Genomic DNA, 19,370 nt, shown 5'->3' with positions numbered 1-19,370 from the left:
AGGAATTTAAAACAAGACAAAAATCTAACTGGTATCTGCAGAATGATTCAAGACAATGTTGCACAAAAATATGAAACTATGAGAAAGAAACAATCAGAACAAAAGTAGCTCCTAGAAAGAATAAATACGATTATTGAAATAACAATTATTCAATAGGAAGAATGGACAACAAAGTTAGGAAAATCTCTCGAAAGATGGAAGAGAAAAAGATAGATGAAACTACGGAAAAACACAAAAGACAGACAGACATAGGGAATCAATTCAAGTAGTCCACCATCCAACTAACAGTTCTAGAAAGAGAATAGAAAAATGGAGGGGAGGAAATGCCCAAGAGATAATAGAACAAACTTTTCCTAACCTAAAGAAAGATAAGACTTTTTAAATTGAAAAGGCCAACTGGGTGAATCAAAAACAGCACATCTAAAAATACCCTTGTGAAATTTCAGAACATCAAGGATAAATGCTTTCAGAAAGAACAAACAGGTCACAAATGAAGAATTTGCCATTGAATGTTCATGGGCTATGCTGTGTGCTAGTGTGTTAGTCCATTTTCACACTGCTGATAAAGACATACCCAAGACTGGGCAGTTCACAAAAGAAAGAGGTTTAACTGGAATTAGTCTGGAAAAGACTCCATTTCCTCCTTATCTTTCATTCTTTCTTCCTCACTGGTGGCACAGAGCTTAACTGTCTGTCACTTCACCCCTACGGTTCCTTGGGCCTTTATAAGGCATTTACCATTTGAACTGGGATATATTCATAGGGTTGCCACATCTCCTATGTAGACTTATGATCTTCTTTCTTCACAATTCTCTCCAAATTGAGAGCAGAGGGTTCATTCTATGTATTGCATGGGGGGTTTGCTGGTGGTTAGATTTTCTGTGCTGGCTATTTCCTGTGGATCCACAGTTCAGTGTTGGAAAATGCTGAATGGTGACTCTGCCATGGAATTTGTACTTTAAAGAAACTTTACTATTAATATACAAACAATTCAAACTATTTACTCAAATCTAAGTATCATAGTAGATTAATGTACATTCTCTCCTTAAATTACCTAATGGAATAAGTGTCCACAGCCGAACCTCTAAGAAGTAGACTGATGCTTGCATCTTCCTCACCTGGCTACTGGGGCAGAGCCAGGGGATGGCACATTTGAATCACCAGTGCAGTGAGGAAGGGCAGCTCTTGTCCAAAAGCAAACAGCATTTCTCTGGGCCTCTCACCTAGTGAGATCTTGAATCTGTGTTTCTGAAATGTGCTAGTAAGAGGAATGAGCTTTGGTGGAGGATGTGAATTTCTCCTAGCCATTCCCTTGTGTTGAATATGATTTCATTCTGGTAGGAATGATACAAACATGGAACTAGGAAATGAGGAAAGAGCTTTCTGCCACCTGCCAAGCTACTTAATGGAAGTTATCTGGTGTAGAGACCACTTGGGCTCCACTAGCCAAACATGCTCGGATGGGAGAGAGCATTTTAATTGTTTGCTAAGGAACAACTCTCTGAGCCTCTTTTACGGTAAAACCAGATCTCTGGATGATTTATGCCTAAAAGCAATAGGATGAATGGAATTTCGAGGTCATGTTCCTGGGTCTACAGAGGTCCAGCTCCAGGCCCAAACTCTTGGAACTAACAGATACAAACCAGACTTGGCAGAATGTGGCTGTCAGTGGGAGATGCTACTTTCCTCTACCAGCATGCACTGGAAAGGAAGAAGAGATCCCTGTGCTGTATTTAAGAGAGGGCCAACCCTCTAGCTTTCCTCCCCACAACCATGTGAGCTACATACTGGCCACAGTCACCATGATCCTGCAGGGGGGTGACAAAGGCTACTACGCACCATTCAGATAGACAGGTGTAACCGCAGCGTCAGACTTTACAGACATGCGATGAGAACACATGTGGATAAACGCCAATTTGTAGAATGGTGATGAAGCAAACGTGGAAGCTGAGGCACAGCAAAATAAAAAGGCAAGCTGTTCAATGCCCAGGGCACTTTCCTTCTCTTAGCTGGACTCTTCATAAAGCCAGGACTCATGCAGCTTACACTTCAATTCAAACTGTGCTCAAGTAATTTCTGTATCAACCACAAACATACTTAAATGCTATTAAAAAAGCTTTTCTGAATATAAAAATATAAAATATGCCTTAACACAAAATAAGGCAGCACCATTTTATTAATAATGACAATAATACAACAGTGTAGGATAAATAAAGAAGTTGACACAGTAAACCCTAAGCAAACTTGAGAAAATAAATTCCAACCATCAAAGCTTTACACCAACACACCAAATATTCTGCTGTAAAATAAAACTAAAAAAAAGGGGTAGAAACTATTAAAATGCAGACATTAGTAAAATGCATATAGAAAAATTAACAGCATTATATTTTGAACACTAACATTAGAGACAATTCTGAAACAGAATAACAAGCAAAGCTACTGAAATTTTGGCCTCTGTGGTGGCACGAAGTACACAGCAGAATGTTCCACTGACTCAGACCTTGACCTTGCCTTAGTAAGACCTCAGGAGGCAGGAGTGCTAGATGCCTGTGATGTCCCTAGAAGACTTACGTCAACAACGTGGTCGGCAAGATATGAGCAGTTAACATGAATGACTCATGCTTGAGGAAATTTTCACCTCACATTTTCAAAGTAATTTTCAAGAGAACAACAGAAGCATATGGCTGGAAGAGAAGGTTATGGGACAGGAGTGGACCAAGACTAGGACAGTAAGTAACAGGACTTGGTACCTTTCTGTCTTGTATCATGGGTGGGAAAGCAAGGCAGCAGGAGACCACGTGGTGGCCTCAGATGTGCCAGTCTCCTCCGCAGTGCGTGAGATCTGGAGACAACCGTATGACATTTTCTTTCCGCATTAACTTCATGGGGAATACACTGAGGTGTGTCTTCCCTTGGTGTTATCATGATTCATGATGAAAACACTGATTAACACCCCAAGGGCTAAGGATTTACTGGCACCATACAGTATAAGCTTATGAATTAACAAAATGTATCATCATTTATGAAAGCCACTAAATTAGACAACCCAATAGTCCATTTTTAAAATTTCGCTTTACCCAGCTATGGAAAACAGAAGGCGTTAAGCCTCTTATTAAAGCTGAAATAGGTTAAAATGGTTCAAGTGGCTGAAACTGAACAGGGCGTGTGTGTAGACTGCTTCTGCCGCAGTGGAGCTCCAAGCAGTTAGCCTGCTGCTACCTTAGCTCTCCTGTCAATGTGTTTCACTTACGGCCCCCACTGTTGGTCGATGTCTGCTCCTCTCTGCACGAGAACCGGAATCGCTTCATGGTGCTTATTCATAACAGCCACAGTTATGACGGGTCGATTGTCTTCATCACAGCAGTTGGGGTCTGCTCCCTGCAGCAAATGGAAAAGGAAAACTCACCAAAAAAACCCTGCACTCAACAGCATCCAGTCACCACCGTATGAGGTATAACAGATGTGCTTTACAGAGCTGATGGAACAAAAGTGCTTTCAGATCAAAGGAGAGGAGAATCAGGAACCTCAAGACCAGATCTACAATTAACAGAGCTACAAAGTGACCCAGGTGACAAAACTTCTGTTCCCAGCACGGGCGGGGAGGGGAGGGCAGCACCCTGACAACTTGCTTCTTCAGGAAACCCAGGATAAAGGTAATATGGGGTCACGGGCCAGAGATTCTATCCAGCTTCATGCATGTTCCTTGGTCTCATCTGTGCTTCTCTGCCTATTTTCTCTGACATAAAAACTAGCAACAGGGAACAATGAATATCAAGCTTTTGACTAGCCATTCACTGCACCCTGAGTTTTTAATCAAAGGGCAGTGTAATTTTCACAGTATTGAACAAAACTTCCATCTGAAGGAGACAGAGGTGGAATGCCAGGCTGACCTCTTCAGAGAGACCTGCTCCTTTGGCGACACTTGCCTCATCCAGCAGCTGTTCAATCACAGAGACTCTTCCTTCCCCTGTGGGTCCGACTTCCTTCAGCAGGAGTCTGTTTTCAGGCTGTAGGATTACAGAATGTGGTCATTCCCCCCGCCTCAAAATATTCGCTCAAGGCAAACACTTTCTTTCCAACGTTGAATTCTAAGTCACAAGGGCAGGTGACTATGAGTGTGTGCATGAGAGTGTGTGTGTGGTCTTCAATAGCCCACAGCACAAATATCCACATCTAATGTCAATCTTGCTGCTCCAAAACCTTGCTTCAGGCAGGGTTACCACATGGACACTGTTTTATATTAAGGACAAGGATGCCATGAGAAACCTCACAAAACCCGGAAACTCGACACTAATTTGATTATGACTAGCTCTAGGAAAAGCAATCAGGTGAGTCCTAAAATTTATTTTGCATACTTTATAAAGTGTTCAAGGTCAGTTGAAGTATGACAGTTCAGAAAAGGTACTCCCCTGAGGAATGAATGAGCCAATACATTGACTTCTTTAGAAAAAAAGGCCGGGCATAGTAGCTCACGCCTGTAATCCCAGCACTTTGGGAGGCCAAGGCAGGCAGATCATTTGAGGTCAGGAGTTCGAGACCAGCTTGGCCAACATGGCGAAACCCTGTCTCTACTAAAAATATAAAAATTAGCCAGGCGTGTTAGCATGCCTATAATCCCAGCTACTTGGGAGGCCGAAGCAGGAGAATCGCTTGAATCCAGGAGGCAGAGGTTGGAGTGAGCTGAGAACACACAACTGCACTTCAGCCTGGGCAACACAGTGGGACTCTGATTCAAAAAAAAAAAAAAAAAAAAAAAACACAGAAGAAAAGCTCTCAGAAATCTCAATATCTTTTATTTTCTTCTTTTTTTTTTTTCTGAGATGGAGTTTCGCTCTGTCGCCCAGGTTGGAGTGCCAGTGGCATGATCTTGGCTCACTGCAACCTCCGCCTCTCAGGTTTAAGTGATTCTCCTGCCTCAGCCTCCCGAGTAGCTGGGACTACAGGCACGTGCCACCACTCCTGGCTAATTTTTTGTATTTTTAATAGAGATGGGGTTTCACTGTGTTAGCCAGGATGGTCTCGATCTCCTGACCTCATGATCCGCCCTCCTCAGCCTCCTAAAGTGCTGGGATTACAGGCGTGAGCCACTGGGCCTGGCTGAAGAACTTATCTTTCTATGTTTTTAAATGTCATATATTCATCTTTATATATGAAGAATTTCAAATGCTGGAAGACTGAAGGAAGCTGTTTAGAAAGCAAGAGACATTGCTTTTAGTATGTTGCCTCTGGATCCCGGACATGGCTGTGGGGTGGTCACAGGACCACCATTTCCATTTGTAAAGTGGAAATAAAACCTTCCCTATCCTTGCTCCTGTGAAGCCATGGCCATGAGGACACTGGTCAAGGCCTCTGAGCCTTTGAAGATGATGCCTGGTCCAGGCAGTGCCGCCTCCTTTCTCGCTGTCCCCATCTTACCAATGAATAGCTTAGAACCAAGTGCTCTAATCAGTAAACCCCCAGCAGGGATCTTGGGGAGCACTTGTTTACACCCATTTCCATTCCTCATGGAAAAGTGTACTAGAATGCACTGGACTCTCAGCTTGAGGAGGTGTGAGGGTTTACATCTTTTGTTCAGGTTATATTTTCAACACGTACAGCAGTGCCTGGTACATGTGTGCTCAAAAATCATCACTGAATTAGTGAACAAAAGTTATAGCTTCTGATACATATCCCCTAAATGCAAATGAGAAAAAAAAAAGGCATACACAGTGGGAGATTCAGGTTACACACAGAGTAAGTAGGTAGAGTGTCCCAAATTGTAAGCTGTTCAGTTTATGGAACTCTATGCTTCTTTTATACTCATTAACAATATTTCAAACTGGGAGAAGGTGGTGAGTACAAGAAGTCCTAAACAATAAAAGGTAAAACAATTCTAACGTATTCTTTCCAAATTTACTGGTGTTTGTTACATACAAAGCATGTGGTATAAAAAAAAAAAAATAAGATAAAGAACAGAGTCCCCACCCCCAGAGGAATCAGCATGCAAGCTGGGCAGCTGGTGCCTGCACTGACAAGGCCCCGTTGAGGACCTGGCCTTGGAACCACACATGGAGGGAAGCACCCGGCATCATGCAAGTGTCCAGCTCAGGCCTGGGCCCGGGCCTTGGGGCCTGCTGCTAATCACATCTGTTCTTTGCATTGCAGTCAAAGAGGACCAATTAAAAGGCAAGGTTGGGGATGGAGCAGGTGGCATCCACTGCTTTTTTCTCCAAAGCCCCTTTTAGAATTATTCTTGGCATATATTTTTAAAACACAAAACTCTAAAAGATATGGGAAACTCTGAAAGGGTACTGACCATCGGTGAATTGGTAATTTTGAGAAATTCCAAGAAGACTGAAAGTAGATGAAATCTGACTGACAGGGAAACCAAACCAAAACAAACAAACAAAAATCCAGCTGAAGAGACCAGAGGTAGGAGTGTTTTCTCTCCAGGGGAGCCCTGCAAAAGCTTAAATTAATCGATATGGAGGTTAGGTGTTGGGTGCAGCCTGAATGCATGAGTAGATTACTAAGGGCTCTATGGTGAAGAGCTGAGATCTCTGGTGCCTTACGCCTTCTCCCCCATGTAAGAAGGGCAGGAGGCTTGTGATCTTTGCCCTGATAACTATTTTGCAGACAGTATAAGATTTGCCCAACAAAGGATTCTATTTGGTGCAATGGGGCCCAAGAAGGGAGAAGGGCAGAGCCTAGACCTCCATGACGGACATCGGGGAGGGTGTAGGGGGAAAGGAAAAAAGCTTCATCACAAACTGAAACCTGTGAGAATGCTTCACACCACCAACACCCTCACCACCAGAGGAATGCTTCACACTACCAACACCCTCACCACCAGAGGAATGCTTCACACCGCCAACACCCTCACCACCAGAGGAATGCTTCACACCACCAACACCCTCACCACCAGAGGAATGCTTCACACCGCCAACACCCTCACCACCAGAGGAATGCTTCACACCGCCAACACCCTCACCACCAGAGGAATGCTTCACACCGCCAACACCCTCACCACCAGAGGAATGCTTCACACCGCCAACACCCTCACCACCAGAGGAATGCTTCACACCGCCAACACCCTCACCACCAGAGGAATGCTTCACACCGCCAACACCCTCACCACCAGAGGAATGCTTCACACCACCAACACCCTCACCACCAGAGGAAGACCTTTTCCACCAGCAACACAGAGGATCTGAAGGCTTTCTCCTGCTCCCTGCCCACACACCCTCCAGGGACGTCTGTCCACAACATGCCCATCCACTCACACAGGGACTTCAGGGCCCATCCTCATGCTGGGCACCATGCCAGCATCTGCACTACCTAACTAGTCTTCATTTGTCAAATGACCAGATAACCAAGGATCTGGATTTGAGGCAAACCAAAGACAAGAAAGAGAAAGATAGGCAGACAGAACTGACCCCAGAGGAAACAGAGAGATGATTCAGGGAACTGATGGGAACTTTGAAATAACTCTAATTCATAATCTTGAGCTTTTTTAAAGAAGTCTACCTCTACAAAATAGAAGCCCTTATTAAAAAAAAAAGGAACAGAAAATGAGAAATTATTCTTCCATTTTAAAAAAGTCAAATAAAACCTGAAAATCACAGACTGAAGACAATATCCATAAGGACCAAAAAAGACACTTACTAAAAGCTGCTCCTCCTTTTCTTGAAAAGTTTTGGTCTTGAAATTCCTTATCCTTTTGATTTTTTCAATAGTATCTGAGGTGCTCTGGCTGTAGTCACTCACTGAAATGACACAGTTGGGGAAAAAAATGATGCCCCTCCCCCAACTCCCCACACAAAGAGTTATTTCTTACTCCCATGTCCCTCAAAAGTCAGAGGACAAAATGGCTTTCATAGAAATTTCTATTTGATGAAACCTGGCTGGAGAGACTCCTGGAGCCACTCCCCTGTCCAGGAACCAGAGGAAGGGTGGGAAGCAGAGGAAAAGAAGGGACTTCAGTTTTTAGGTCCAAACGTGCACCCCACAAATGAATTTCCCCAAGCCCTGTAAAGGAATTCAAAGGTCTCACCTCTGACTTCGGAGAAGCCAGAGAAATAAAATGACTGGAACATAGTTGCAAGATCTGTGACTGGGCTGTCAAACTCTTAGCAATTCTCTGCTATCCCCGCCAGGTCCATGTGTTCCTGGTTAGTTGTTTTAAAATTGCCAGAAGGGAATAACTCACCCCAGCTGGACCTGCTGCCGCACAGCCCCCCATCACCCTCGGCAGCACTGCTCAGAAGGTGGTCGCTGAAATTCACCGCCTTGTTCAGGTAGAGGTTCTGGCCAATGAAAACATTCAAACACCAGGAATGATGAGGCTGCTTTGTCCCACTAGAAAGAAGGATCTCTCTGCGAACCTGCTCCTTCTCAATAAGGACAGCTCTACCTACCCAGACAGTCCAGCCTGAGACCTGGGTGTCCTTCCTGACTCCTCCTTACCCCCCAGGATGCTTTGTCCATTCTGCTGCTTACCCAGCGGCTCAGTCTGGCCCCTCCTCCTCTCCCTCACTGCAGCCCTGGCCCCCTCAGCTCACACTGGGACCATCACAATAGCCTCTCCACAGGGGTCTGCCAGCCTCCCTGCATGTGGCTGTCCCAGTCACCTTTTATACCCTTTATAAGTGATTGTGTCAATTCTCTGCTTAAAGTCCTTCAGTGTCTTGGAATTAGGGTGTCATGATGAAGGTCCCAGGCTGCCAAGTGTGAATCCTGGGTCTGCCACTTACTAACTTAGTGCCCTTGGAAGAAGCAGGTTGCTTATCTTCTCTGAGCCTCAGTTTCCTCACCTGGAAAGTGGAAATACTATGAGCTACCTCAATGGCATGCTGGAAAAGCAAAATGCGGTAAAAGGGGCATCTATATAATGAGTCCAGACACAGAAGTCTGTGTGCACCCGGACTAATCCCCCTGCACCCTCAAATGGCTGCCTGCTCTTGTCCCAGGCAATAGCCTGCTACTTCCTGAAAACTAGAACACACAGGCCAAGAAAAGATTTATTAAACCTAAGCGCCAGGTGTGGTGGCTCATGCCTATAATCCCAGCACTTTGGGAGGCTGAGACAGGTGGATCACTTGAGGCCAGGAGTTCGAGACCAGCATGGCCAACATGGTGAAATGCCATCTCTACTAAAAATACAAAACTTAGCTGGGTGTGGTGGCGTGAACCTGTAATCCCAGCTACACAGGCAGCTGAGGAACAAGAATTGCTTGAACCCAGCAGGTGGAGGTTGCAGTGAGCCAAGATTGTGCACTGCACTCCAGCCTGGCTGACAGAGCAAGAATTTGTAAAAAAAAAAAAAAAAAAAAAAAGAAAAAGAAAAAGAAAAGAAAAAAGAAAAAGAAAAAGAAAAAAAAAATCACCTGGGAACAGTTATTCCAATTCTGGCGGCCCACCCCGTTCCCACTAGCTGGCCAGGTTACTCAGCCCAGCTGTTGTGTAGCTGCTAAGAGTTCACTGCTGGACCTTCTTCTCCAGCAAAGTGCCCTCAGGAGGTGGATGCTGCCTTGCCCGAGAGGTTATGCTCCCTCTCCTCCCTGACTCAACTGGGGGCAACTTTGTGGCGTAATTCATCCTCCAGAGGTTCCCTTGGATCAGGCTAAAGCTCAGCTTTGCTTTTATCTACCTGCTCATTCAGCCCCTTCCCCTGCCTTGACCTGCTTTTCTCACTTCCCTTCCCCTGAAGTTCCTCTCTGACCCAAGCTCTGCTCTAGCCACACAATTAAAAACAGCAGTTAGTGCTTTATTTGGTTTCAAAGCACATTCATGTGCATTAGCCCATTAGATACTCGCAGCCTCCCTGTGAGTTAGACAGGGCCCATGTTTCTATCCCAATTTCAGCAACACCATCAGCACCTTGCCAGGGCCTAATAAATGTTAATTTCCCTCCTTTTCCTTGGTTTCTTAATGGATTGATTAATTATTCTGACTTCTTGTCCAATGAAACTAAAGCTGCTAATGTCAATCAATTAATGTTCGAAACACACAGGCTCTGTGGCAATGCCTCAGTCACCATATAAAAGAGAAGATCAAGGACACATGGCCACAAAGTTTGGTTTATTTTATAGAAGAAAATATGTCAAAGTGCATATCAGCAAATATTTTTGTTAGTCTTTCCCCAAATCAATTGTATCACAGACATGTCATCAGACTTCAGTGAGTCTGAATAAGCCTGAGAACTACAGAACAACTCCTGTTCTCACTATATCTTTATGTGTCTGTCTGAGGTTTATGTTGTTTATCCAATTCTATGAAATTGCTTGCCTCTAGTAGCATTTCATAATATTTGAAACTTTTCCTTTCTATGGATTACACAGAAGCATTTCTATAAATTGTAAGTCTCAATTTACTACATCAGTCAATTCTCAAATGAGTAACTTCTGGAGGCTTACTCACCTTGTTTGAGACTTGACTATAATTCAGTCTGATGCTAACTTCACAACCATCTTCGTGGACAGTAGCAGAGATAAGCTTTTAAAAGAGTTGTAGAGAGAATTCATAACTGTGGGTGTAGAACTCATTGCCTTAAGTAACAGCATAGAAATTCTGAGATGTTAAACTCTAAATGTAACCAAATATTTAAATAACACAGAAGAAAGTAAAAAGAAAAACAGAGCAACAAAAACTAGATGAGATAAGTAGAAAACAAAGAAGAAAATGGCGATCCAAATCCAACCATATCTAAATTCTACTAATTATAAATAAGCTAAATAATTAAAGAGAAGGGACTGCCAAACTGAATAAAAAGGCAAGATCCAAATCTATACATACACTCTTCAAGAGATGAACTTTAATCAAACCACATGACTAGATGTCATCACCTTGGAAAATGTATCCTGGTAGGGGGTGGGGACAGGGCTTGGCAATTAAGGGACAAGTATCACAGTTGAGCAGCTTTCTCTGTAAGTAGCAATAGGAATTTAGATTCAGCCAAGGGGCAAGAAATGTTTTGGTGAAGGGTCAGATAGTAAATATTTTAGGTCTTGTGGACCATATGTTCTGTATCGGGAATACTTTACTGTCATAGCACAAAGCAGCCACATAAGTAAAGGAATGGGTGCAGCTGTGATCCAATAAAATTTTATTTATAAAACTGGGCAGTGGGCCAGATTTGTCCCAACCGCCATAATTTGCAGATCTCTGGATTAGGCTGAAGAATTCATAAACTACCAAAATAGATTATCAAAGGAAATTGGGCAATACTTGAAAATGAGATCATCTCGATATTGGCCTATTTGGCAGCAGAAGAGTACACAGTCTATTTCATAAAGTTCCTTCTAGTCTTGCGACAAACAGAGGAAAGGTCTTCTCATAGAGCTGTCTTTTTCTAATGGCAATGTAATATCAAAGAAAGGACATGGGACTCTGGCAGGGTCTGACAGATCTGCTTCAAATCTTGAACCCCATGAGACCCAGCAGCGTAGTCCTGGGCAGGTCACCAAACCTCTCTGAGCTTCAATATTCCTGGGTGTCAAATAAGGCTTCTTCTGATTATCAACTGTGGTGTGAAAAACCACCCCAAACTTAGTGGCATTAAACCACCACCACTTTATTATGCTATGGATTCAGAGAGGGCACAGCAGACAAGCTTGTCTTTGCTCCACATGTCTGAGGCCTCAGCTAGAAGAGTCAAATGGCTAGAGGTGGTTGGATGTTTGGGGGCTGAAATCATCTAGAGTCTGGTCACTCATGTGGCTCACGAGCAGAGATGACTTGAGGACTGGGTTCAGCTGGCGCACCTACATGTGGCCACTCCATGTTGCTTGGGCTTCTCATAGCAGGGTGGCTGAGCTCCAAGAAGGAGTGTTGGAAGTGAGTGTGCCAAGCAAGAGAAAGCCACATGACCTTCTGTGGCCAAGCCCTGTAAGTCTCATGGCATCACTTCCACCATAGTCCGTTAGTTAAACAGTCACAGATTCGCCCAGGTTCAAGGTGAGGGGACACAGATTCTACCATGTGAGGGGAAGACAGTCAAGAAATTTGTGGTTATTTTTTTTAAAAGTGATCACAAAGGTAATACTCCTGTCTTGCAGGTTTGCTGTGAAGACGAGAATGATGAATACAATGCTGATGCTGGGTGCACTGTAAAATGGCAGCTGTTATGTTACTATGGCTATATATTAACAGTGCATGATTTAAGTGCACAATCTGGCTGGATTTAATTGTTCTAGGATCTTTCATTCTGACTCTTAGAATTTCCAATGTGGCATCTGAGCACGAGATGTTCAGAATCTTGTTGTCTTAGGTCTTAGGTCAGACATCCCAGAAGCAGACTCTGAGACAATCTTCGTGTGCAAATGATTTATTAGAGCAGAGTTCACAAGGCAGAAGAGTAAGAACGTGTAGAAAGCAGAACAGGAAAGGGAAAGGAGCCAGGCAAGATGCAGTTTTAGGAGAAGTCCATGGAGGGTTCCTTCAGCCTGATCCCATAGACACGTGTGGAGTAGAAATTTCATCTCACCCACCTTTCCCATCCTGGGTTCTGCAATCAAGGCCCGGAATTCAGGGTTGTTCTGAGCATAACACCTGAGGTGAGCAGAGATGTGATCCAGCTGTCTTCTCCAGTACCCTAAGAAAGAAGAGAAACCCAGCCATCTGGATGATTCTCCTGAGGCTAAGAAAGAAAAATACTAGCATGGAACATATGGTCTCAGAGAGGTTGATTTCCTTTGTTAAACTTTGTGATGGACTCTCCTTAGTAAACCTCAACTATGTCCTGGAACAAGTTCCATTTTCCCCCATAACTGTTTGTTACATATGATTAATCACAGACTATTACAGAATCTCAAAAGAGGCCGGGCGTGGTGGCTCACGCTTGTAATCCAACACTTTGGGAGGCTGAGGCAGGTGGATCACTTGAGGTCAAAAGTTCGAGACCAGCCTGGCCAACATGGTGAAACCCTGCCCCTACTAATAATACAAAAATTAGCTGAGCATGATGGCATGCGCACCTGTAGCCCCAGCTACTCAGGAGGCTGGGTCAGGAGAATCACTTGAATCCGGGAGGTGGACGTTGCAATGAGGTGAGATTGCACCACTATACTCCAGCCTGGGCAACAGAGCAAGACTACATCTCAAAAAAAAAAAAAAAATCTCAAAAGAACATATTTTGATTGCCACACATGGGGTCTTTTCTTTTTCTATGATTCTATCCCACCTATAATAACTTAGCTAATATTTTATTTTATTTATTTTGAGATGGGATCTCACTCTGTTGCCCAGGCTAGAGTACGGTGGTTAGATCATGGCTTACCACAGCTTTGACCTCCCTGGGCTCAGATGATCCTCCCACCTCAGCTGCCCAAGTAGCTGGGAATTCAAGCATGCGCCACAACACCTGGCTACTATTTGTATTTTTTATAGAGATGGAGTTTTACCACATTGCCCAGGCTGGTCACAAACTCCTAGGCTCAAGTGGTCTGCTTGCCTCAGCCTCCCAAAGTGCTAGGATTATAGGTGTGAGCCACAGCACCAAGCCCTTACACAATATTTTAAATGTACCATTTGGTGCTTGCCAAACGTGTACACCCCAATCAATATATAAAACATTTCCATCACTCTAAAAAGTTATCTTAGGCCCCTTTCCAGTTTGCATAGGGTTTAAGACACATTTGAATTAGTTGCCACCATTTAAAACTTGACAGATTTCATGTCAGTATGATGCCTGGTTTCTCATATGCAGGCGGAAGATGCAGGGGTGCTGGGCTCACCTTCCCACACAGGCTGACCACCTGAGGCCAAGGAACAGCTGGCTGCTTTGGACAGGGCACAGGCTCTCCAGCCGGCCACAGCCCCTGCTGTGCCCTGTGGCCACTCAACTCTGCAAACCCACATCAGATCCCATCTACCAAATAAAGACACTAAGCTGAAAGCAATCAGAGGGATTTTCCAAGGTCATGCAGCACAGTTCAGTGGAAAGAGCACATAATTTGGAGTTCAGACAAGCCTGCGTTTAAATCCTAAATCTACCATTTATTAGCTTAGTGATGTTGAGCCAGACACTTAAATCTCCCTAAGCCTTAACTTTTCTTACCTAATAAAATGGAACTAATACCCCCTACCTCGTGTGTTATTGTGACATTAAACAAGAGAACCTAAGTGTTCTTAGTTGTGTTCCCCTGAAAGCAGAACCTGAGATAAAGACTTAGGACAGGTGGTTTCTTTGGAAGGTGACAGTGGGACATGCAAGTGATGGAGTATAAAGAGCAAGACAGGGAAGGGAAGGAAGAACGAATGTGTTAAAAACTGGTTAATACCTTGGGCAACTGGGGCCCAATCTTGCTGGGGATATGAAGGACCATGGAGAATATGTCTCACAGTTGTCCACTGAAGGACAGAGAAGCTAGGGGATCTGCTCCCCGGTTCCTTTGCCCATGAGCGAGGGCAGCCCAAGTAATGTTAACTCCCAGTGCCTCAGGGTTGCACCTGTGTGCGGATAGGCAGCCTTCTCCTGTTCTGAAGCTGGAGGCAGCAAAGTCAAGAGACATACAACTATTTAAATAAAACAGCAAGAGAGAGAATGGGGCACAATTGATGAGGCATGCTAGCAACGATGGGTGAAACCATCCATCACAGCTGCACTGAGAACAGGCAGGCTGAGATCTGGCTTGGGGCATCTGGAGAGTCCACTATGAGTAACTGAGACAACACTAGAGATCATACTGAGCCTAGCACACTGTTTGACACAAAGTAGCCATTTATCCCACAAATATTTACTGGGCACCTACCATTGGTCATGTACTATTCTAGGGCTAGGATACAGAAATGAACAGAGTTCTTGCCCTCAAGGAGCTTACATTCTTAGTGGACACAGATAATATGAAAATAAATACGTATGTAGGAGTATGTTAAAAATGAGGTTCTGACTGAGAAGCTACAATACCATAGATCCATATTTCTTTTTTTTTTTTAGATGGAGTCTTGCTCTTGTTGCCCAGGCTGGAGTGCAGTGGCATGATCTCGGCTCACTACAACCTCCACCTCCCGGGTTCAAGCCATTCTCCTGCCTCAGCCTCCTGAGTAGCTGGGATTACAGGCACCCACCACCACACCTGGCTAATTTTTGTACTTTTAGTAGAGATGGGGTTTTGCTATGTTGGCCAGGCTGGTCTCGAACTCCTGACCTCAGGTGATCTGCCTGCCTCAGCCTCCCAAAGTGTTCTGATTACAGGCACGAGCCACCGCACCTGGCCTAGATGTATATTTCTAAAATCAAATCTCAACTCTCAAAAAAGCACTGAGCAATGACCTTGTGAGGAAGTCCTTTGGAAAGGGTCATTGTAAGACTGTGAGTCCCCATGGGGAGGTGAGATCTGTGCCCTTCCAGCTCAGGCTGAACGAGGGGATTTGAAGGGACTAGCTTCTGCCACAGGAAACTGAAAGCCTGTTTCTATTATCCACTGCTACCAAACAAAACACCCCAGAACTTAGTGGTTTAAAACATCAACCACTTTACTGCCCATACTTCTGTGGGTCAAGAATATGGTCAGTGCTCTGCAGGGACGGTTCATCTCTGCTCCACATGGTGTCAGTTGAGCCATCTCAAATAGGGCTATAGGATCCAAGATTATCTCATCCACAAGGCTAAGGCCTCAGTGAAGATGGCACAAACTACTGGGAGCTGTCTGGGATGGCTCAGCCTTCATCTGCACTCATTCAAATGTCTGGAGTCTTTGGGTTGGGTGCTGGCTCAGGTGCTCTGTTCTCCTTCATGTGGCATCTCTTCTAATTCAGCAATCTATACTGAACTTCTTTACACAGTGCTGACTTCCTAGAGAGTTAAGTGGAAGCTTTCAGCTCTCATAAGGCCTAGGCCCAGAACTATCATGGTGTCTCTTCTACTGCTCTCTATGTCAAAGCAAGTCACAAGGTCAGTCCAGATTCCAAAGAAGAGAAATAGCCTCTTCCTCCGAAGGACAGGGGGGATGTGAGGAGTGATTCTGGTCATCTCTGCAGACAATCTACCATAGGTCTGATATGACATTTATATCTGGAAGAGTTCAGTCAGACTGTGGGCTGGGTTTTGACTCCTACTAAGCATATCCAGATGGCAAAGGAAGAGCTGGGAATGACCAACTTCTCGCATGGCAGCCTAGGGATTTGAGTGGACTTACTCTCCAGTAAAATTGTTAGAGTAGTTAGCTAGGGAGACATGAGCAGGGCAGGAAAGGCTCCCCTGACCCCCAGAAATGTCAGGTGACCATCAGATGATGGTCAGGCAGTTGTTAAACTTTCTCTAAAATAACAATTGGCTGCAGCTGGTGCCAGGGGACAGTGGTCTCCCAATATATAGAAAACATCTGAAGCTGGTGATCAGCAGCTTCCCAACGAGATGGCAGGAGTTGGGCGAGTGGGCTCAGACATGTGCACTAAGAAGAAAAATGGCAGAGCTTAACTGGTACATGATCTTTCTCCAGGAACACTCAATGGATAAGGGAATGCCTCAAGTGAGCAAGCACATGACTTCAGTAAACATACAGCGCATGTGGTCCCTCCCAAGTACTGGCAGGCCACGGCACATGGGGAGTGCCCACCAAGAAGAATCTGGGGAGAAGTAATGCAAATTCTGGAACCAAGCCAATGTATAAGCCTCACGTCAAGGGCTGAACAGAGCACTTGAATCTCTCAAGTCACCCGCTTGGCCTTCTTCAAAGTGTACTTCCTTTCGTTCCTGCTCTAAAACTTTTCAATAAACTTTCACTCCTGCTCTAAAACTTGCCTCAGTCTCTCACTCTGCCTTATGCCTGTCGGCCAAATTCTTTCCTCCTTGGAAGCAAGAACTGAGGTTGCTGCAGACCTGTATGAATTCGTCACTGCTAACAAACTACTTTTAAAAACAGCAAAATCCATCACAAGTATTTTAAGTATCTAGAAATGGTTCTAAAGCCATACAGAAAATAAACATTTAATGAAAATATACCAAAACTCAGAATCATGAGAGTCTGTGGTGTTTGAACCATGGGCCATTCCCTTCTACTCCTTCTCAGCTGAGCATGATGGAAACTCCACTCCATTTGGTGCAGCAGAGTACACAGGGTTCCCTCTCCTCAGAGTTCCCAAAGTGGTGTAGTATCTTCCAAGGAAGGTCAGGGACTTCAGTATTTCTCATCCTGTCCCAGTTGCCCTTTGCACAGGCTAAGTTCTGGCCAAGTGTGATCAAGAGATGGGGGCTCCCTTTCTCTGCCCAGTTACCATTCATGGGAAGGATGTTCTACCTTTGATCTGGGACACTGAGAATACTGGGGTCCAGACCACCTATTCCTAGCTCATTCAGCACAAGTCCAATGTTGGGAGAAGCATGTCATGAAGAACAAAAGCTACAGCTGCACCTGCTCTGCTGCTTACCCAGCCCCTAAAGCAATGGTGCCACACTGAAAAAAACATGCCATTGTCTCCATCCAGAGCATTGGCTCAGAGATTTTGCCCAGGGGAAGAGGCAGGTCAAAAAACAGAGTTCAGAATCTCTCCCCATAGAAACAGACTTCATTTGCAACAAAGTGTGGGAAAGTTCAAGCCTCAGGCTGCTTTCAAAACAATGGAGGGTGTGTTAAAAAGCAGTTAAAAGAAGACTAGAAGATTCATTAGAGATATGAGCTAAATAGAGGATCAGGGAAACAAACAGCTAAGAAGAGCCCTCCTGAGGTAAGAAAAATATTCAAACACTGACCTAAAAAACTATCCCTGTAAAGCCAGGTTGTCCAACCCACGGGCCACATGCGGCCCAGGATGACTCTGAATGGAGCCCAACACAGATTCATAAACTTTCTTTCTTTCTTTTTTTTTTTTTGAGATGGATTCTCACTCTGTTGCCCAGGCAGGAGTGCAGTGGCATGATCTCAGCTCACTGCAACCTCTGCCTCCCGGGTTCAAATGATTCTTTTGCCTCAGACTCCCAGGTAGCTGGGATTATAGTTGCCTGCCACCATGCCTAGCTAATTTTTGTATTTTTAGTAGAGATGGGGTTTTGCCATGTTGGCGAGGCTGGTCTCGAACTCCCGACCTCAGGTGATCCACCCACCTCGACCTCCCAAAGTGCTGGGATTACAGGCGTGAGCCACCGCGCCGGGCCACAGATTCGTAAACTTTCTTAGAACATTATGAGATTTTTTTTTTTAAGTTCATCAGCTTTCATTAGCCTTAGTGTATTTTATGTGTGGCCCAAGACAATTCTTCTAGTGTGGCCCAGGAAAACCAAAAGATCGGACACCCCTGCCGTAAAGGATGCCAAATTTAATTAAATCAGTCCGTGAAGCAATTTATGCCCTAGGTCATGGTTGAAAACAATAGAGAAATCATCCAACAATAAGTAGAGCTTAATGGCTAGGTGTGGTCAGGAAAGAGACAAAGAGAGCCCTGCCAACGCACCATCATCCTGTGGTGACAGGGTGCATGTCAAGGCTACACTCTCCATGGAGTCACATCAGAAGCTTCATACCGTGGGGGTGAAATACAGTTCACTAAAATGATCCAGTTAGTCATTAAATAAATAGACAAACAAACAACAACAAGAAGCCTGGAAGATAGGTCAGTACCCAGAGTTGATACAATGTATTATCTAACACATTCAGTTTCCAACAAAAAAATCATGAGACATGCAAAGAAACAGGAAACTCTGACCCAAACACAGGGGAAAAAACATGCAACAGAAATTGCCTGTGATAGCAACTAGATGTTGAAGATTTAAGACTTCAAAGCAGCCATTATAAATATGCTCAAGGAACTAAAGGAAATCATGCTTAAAAGGAGCAAAAGAAGAGCCAGGAGTAGTGGAATGTACATGTAGTCCCTGCAACTCGAGAGGCTGAGGTGAAAAGATCTCTTGAGCCCAAGATTTGGAGGCTGCAGTCAGCTATAATTGCACCACTGCACTCCAGCCTGGGTGACAGAGCAAGACCCTGACTCTTAGTAAAAAAAAAAAAAAAAAAAAATAGAAGAAATTATGATGCATTTCGGGAGGCTCAGGTGGGAGGATTGCTTGAGGCCAGGAGTTTGAGACCAGCCTGGGCAACATAGTGAGACACCATCTCTACAAAATTTTTTTTTAAATTAGCCAAGCATGATGGTGTGCACCTCTAGTCCCAGTTGTTTGGGAGGCTGAGGTTGGAGCATTGCTCAAGTCCAGGAGTTTGAGATTGCAGGGAGCTGTGATTTGTATCATTGCACTCCAGCCTGGGTAACAGAGCAAGACTCTGCCTATAAAAAATAAAAATAAAAAATAAGGAAGAATTCTTCTTAAAATAAGAGAATATAAATAAACACATCAAAGGAAAACCAAATAAGAATATGTAGCAGAAAAGTACAATAACTAAAATAGATAATTCACAAGAAGGGCTCAACAGTAAATGTGAAGTAGGATTAAAAAGAATTAG

The 19,370-nt window shown here is 44.3% G+C and overlaps 1 protein-coding gene across 34 annotated transcripts in view; it reads right to left on the bottom strand.

The window, feature by feature from the left end:
- Nucleotides 1-19,370, bottom strand: part of DZANK1 (double zinc ribbon and ankyrin repeat domains 1) — a 97,362-nt gene that overhangs the window by 2,790 nt on the left and 75,202 nt on the right. For 31 of the 34 annotated variants that reach the window (XM_065522718.2, XM_074004686.1, XM_074004703.1 and 28 more), the window contains 5 exons: nucleotides 12,468-12,571; nucleotides 10,399-10,473; nucleotides 8,189-8,285; nucleotides 7,645-7,745; nucleotides 3,795-4,007 (listed from right to left, as the gene is read on the bottom strand). In XM_065522718.2, the coding sequence (XP_065378790.1) occupies nucleotides 3,810-4,007; nucleotides 7,645-7,745; nucleotides 8,189-8,285; nucleotides 10,399-10,473; nucleotides 12,468-12,571 (575 nt within the window). In that variant the 3' untranslated portion in view covers nucleotides 3,795-3,809. Of the gene's footprint in view, nucleotides 1-3,250; nucleotides 3,379-3,794; nucleotides 4,008-7,644; nucleotides 7,746-8,032; nucleotides 8,338-10,398; nucleotides 10,474-12,467; nucleotides 12,572-19,370 lie in introns of those variants that run through there. The other 3 variants (XM_074004710.1, XR_012419105.1, XR_012419104.1) reach the window with 3 other exon arrangements.

This window comes from Macaca fascicularis, chromosome 10, assembly GCF_037993035.2.
Source record: "Macaca fascicularis isolate 582-1 chromosome 10, T2T-MFA8v1.1".
Classification (NCBI taxonomy): Eukaryota; Metazoa; Chordata; class Mammalia; order Primates; family Cercopithecidae; genus Macaca; species Macaca fascicularis.
This window is presented reverse-complemented; position numbering and strand designations above follow the sequence as displayed.